Source organism: Polistes canadensis, unplaced genomic scaffold (genome assembly GCF_001313835.1).
Source record: "Polistes canadensis isolate GaletaPanama2010 unplaced genomic scaffold, ASM131383v1 scaffold_679, whole genome shotgun sequence".
Classification (NCBI taxonomy): Eukaryota; Metazoa; Arthropoda; class Insecta; order Hymenoptera; family Vespidae; genus Polistes; species Polistes canadensis.
Window position 1 is genome coordinate 24540 of NW_014570226.1, and position 3459 is coordinate 27998.

Genomic DNA, 3459 nt, shown 5'->3' on the forward strand with positions numbered 1-3459 from the left:
GTCATTTGCTGCTGCAGTTTTAGTCGCATTTGCAGTTGCCATTGCAGTAGCGGATGTATGTAAATGTGTCTGTCTATGTGCAGTGGCAGTTGCATGTTCAGAAGTAGTTGCAATTGCTTTAGCATGTGCAATTGCAGGTGCATTTGCAGTTGCATTTGCCGTTGTTGTTAGATTTTTGTTTGCTGTTGCACGGTCGTTAGCATGTTTATGTGCAGTTTTGTTTCTATTTCAGTTGCAGCAGCAGTTGCAGTTGTAGTCGCCTTGGCATCTGAGGTACAAGTTAGTTTGCAGTTGCAGTTGCAGATGTATTTGCAATTAGAGTATTAGTTTTTGTAAAAATAGCAGTTGCATTTGCTTAAGCAGTAGCTGTTGTAGTCGCAGGGGCTATTTTCGTTGCATTTGCCGTTGCAGCTGCAGTTACTGCTTCATGTACAGTTGCAGGTGATTGTGCAGTAGCAGTTTTAGCTGCCTTTGCAGTAGCATGCGCCGTTAGAGCTGCAGTTGCTATGGCATAGCTAATTGCTGGTGTATGCGCAGTTGCAATTGCTGTTGCATTGTTCATTGTATGTGCATGTGCTGCTGCTGTGGCAGTTGTAGTAGCAATTGCAGTTAAAGTTACAGATGCAGTTATAGTTGCATGTACGGTTTTATGTACAGTAGCAGTAGCAGTTGCATGTGCTAAAGAAGTTGCAGTAACGGATTCTTGTGCAAGTTTAGGTGCAATTGCAATTGCAGATACATTTTTTTTGCTTTTTAAGCTGCCGTAGCATAAGTAGTAGCAGAGACATGTTTAGTTTCAGTAGACGTTGCATTTTTAGTATCAGTAGCAGTTTCATATGCAGTGGCCAAAGCATGTGCAACTGCTGGTGCATTGGCAGTAGCAGTTGCATTTACTGTAGCATTTAAAGTTCCAGGTGCTTGTGTAGTGGCAGTTGTAGTTACATTTACATTAGCATTTGAAGTTTTAATTGCTGTTTCTCATGCATGTAAAATTTTATTTTAAATGTTCAGTTGCATGTGCTTTTGGAGATTCTTTTGCCGTTGTATGGTCAGTTGATTGTGCATGTGCAGTTTCAGTAGCAGTTGTATTTGCATGTGCTGTTCGGGTTTAGGTTTTTTGTAAAAAGTCGTTTGCAAGAGCAGTTACTGTTGCAGTTGCACGTTTAGTTGCAAGTACAGCAGCTGCAGTTGCATGTGCTGTTGCAGTTGCAGTGCTATAGGCATGTGCAGGTGTAAGTTCATGTGCAGTTGCAGTGCTATAGGCATGTGCAGGTGTAAGTTCATGGGCAGTTGCAGAAGCAGTTGACATAGCAGAAACGTGTGCTCTAGCATTTTCAGTAGCGATTGCATGGGCAGTTTTAAGTTTATGTGTTGTTGCAGTAGCAGATTCATTTGCAGTATCAGTAGCTTTTGCATTTGCTGGCGCAGTAGCAGTTGGAGATTTCTTGGCAGCTGCAGGTTCTGGTACATGCTTATTTGCAGTCGCAGAGGCATGTGCAGTTTCAGTTCAGTTGTAGTTACAGTTGCATTAGCATTTGCAGTAGCATGTGAAGTTACGGATGCAGTTTTCGTTGCATTGTGAAATAGCAGGCTGCGTAGCAGTTGCAGTAGCTATTCTATGTTTAGTGGCAGATGCAATTGCTGTTGCAGCTTCATTTGTAGTTGCAGTTGTAGTTGACGTTGCAATTTACAGTGGATGATTAATGAGCAATTGTATTTGCAGTTGCATTTGCTGGAAACTGAGCAGTTGCTGTTGCATGAACCGTTTAAACTGCAGCTTTTGTTGCCCAGTTTGATGTTAGTTCATGTAAAGTTGCAATTAGCAGTAAAATTGCAGTTGACTGTGCAGTTGCTGCTGGAGTTTACAGTGCAAATGCAAATACAAATGCAGTTTATTTTGCATTTGCTGTTGCAATTGCAGCAGCAGTTGCATGTGTCGGTTTAGGTGCATTTGCCATTGCATTTGCCGTTAGAAGGGCATGTGCAGTTGCATTTGCAGTTTTTGTTAAAGTTTTATATGCAGATGCAGTTGCATGTGCTGTTGCAGTTGAATTTGCAAAAGAAGTTGCAGGGAAACTTGCAGTTGCATGTGCATGTGCTGTAGCAGTAGCAGTTGCGTTTGCATGTGCAGTTGCAGTTGCAGATGCAGTAGCATGCGCACTTCCAGTTTCGTCTGCAGTTGCAGTTGCATTTACAATAACAGTTATTATTGCATTTAAAGTTGCTAATGCTTGAGCTGTTGTAATTATAGTAGCATGTGCAATGGCAATTGCAGTTGTAGTTGCCTCTGCAGTTAAAGATGCAGTGAGAGTTGCAGTTGTATGGGCAGTTTAAGTAGACTTTGCCGTTTAATGTGCAGTAGTATTGGCAGTTTAATAAGCTTGTTTAGCTGCAGTTGCATGTACATTTTTAAATGCAAATGCAGATACATGTTTAGTTGCTGTGAGATGTGCAGTATTAGTTGAATATTTAGTGAAATTGGAAGTAGCATTTGCATTTGCAGTTAAAGTAGCAGTTGCAGTTGTAGTTGCATGTTTAGTTGTTTTTGCTTTAGTTGTTCTATGTGCAGACTTTGGTTCAGGTGCCGGGTAAAATGCAGTTTTAATTGCAGTTGCATGTGTTTTGCATTTGAAGTTGCCGATAAAGGATCGGATGCTGGTGCATGTAATGTTGTAGTAGCAGTTTTATGTGCAGTCGTGTTGGCAGTTATTGTGGCATGTGCAAGTGTAAGTGTATGTTTAATTGCAGGTGCAATCGCATTTGCAGTTTTGTTTGCTGTTTCTGTTTTATTTTGCTTAAGATACAGTTGCTGTTGCATGCGCAGTATCAAGTGCAGGTGCAGCTAATGTTCATTGTCAGTAGCAGATAGATTATAGTCGCATATGCTTTTGTTAGTGTAATAGCAGTTGCATGTGCAATCGTAGTTTTTTTTTAAGTTTCTATAGTATTCCCGTTTGCAGATGCAGTTGCATTTGCAGTTGCAGTAGCATTTGCAAATGTAGTTAATAGGGCTTTAAAAGTTGCATATGCTAGAGCTGTTATAGTTGCAGTAGAATTTGCAATGGCAGTGACAGTTGCATTTACATCTGCAGTTAAAGTTGCATCAAAAGTTGCAGTTGCATGTGCAATTCAAGTAGACTTTGCAGTTTCATGTGCAGTAGTTTTTGCATTTTTACGAGCATATTTAGCTGCAATTGCATGTGCAGTTTAGGTTGCAAATACAATTGCATGTGCAGTAGCATTTGATGGAGTATTAGCAGGTATTATGCAGTTGGAGTAGCATTAGCAGTTTTTGTGCATTTGCAGTTGCAATTGCAGTGAAGATGCATGTACAGCTGCAGGTAAATATGCAGCTTCATTGCCTTTTTTAGATGCAGTGGCAGTCGCAGTTGCATGTTTTGTGAAGCTCTGTCTGCAGTTTTTATTGCTATTTTATGTGCATTTGCAGTTGCATTCGGA

At 40.6% G+C, this 3459-nt stretch overlaps 1 protein-coding gene across 1 annotated transcript; it reads right to left on the bottom strand.

The window, feature by feature from the left end:
• Positions 1-355: 355 nt before the first annotated feature.
• On the bottom strand, positions 356-2818 carry LOC106792789 (ice-structuring glycoprotein-like). The gene is made up of 6 exons (XM_014759309.1): positions 2572-2818; positions 2162-2287; positions 1908-2098; positions 1162-1471; positions 806-971; positions 356-758 (listed from the first exon to the last, which is right to left on the bottom strand). The coding sequence occupies exons 1-6, from the start codon at positions 2816-2818 to the stop codon at positions 356-358; spliced, it is 1443 nt and encodes a 480-aa protein (XP_014614795.1).
• Positions 2819-3459: the final 641 nt, after the last annotated feature.

What these genes read in the sequence shown, in the direction of transcription:
- LOC106792789 (XM_014759309.1), bottom strand. Translation starts at nt 2,818, where the DNA reads ATGCAACAGCAACTGTATCTTAAGCAAAATAAAACAGAAACAGCAAAC. An exon ending in AACTGCAGACGAAACTGGAA is followed by an intron (nt 2,099 to 2,161) that starts GTGCGCATGCTA and finishes CTACTGCTACAG; the next exon opens with CACATGCACATGCAACTGCA. An exon ending in ACTGATACTAAAAATGCAAC is followed by an intron (nt 759 to 805) that starts GTCTACTGAAAC and finishes ATGCTACGGCAG; the next exon opens with CTTAAAAAGCAAAAAAAATG.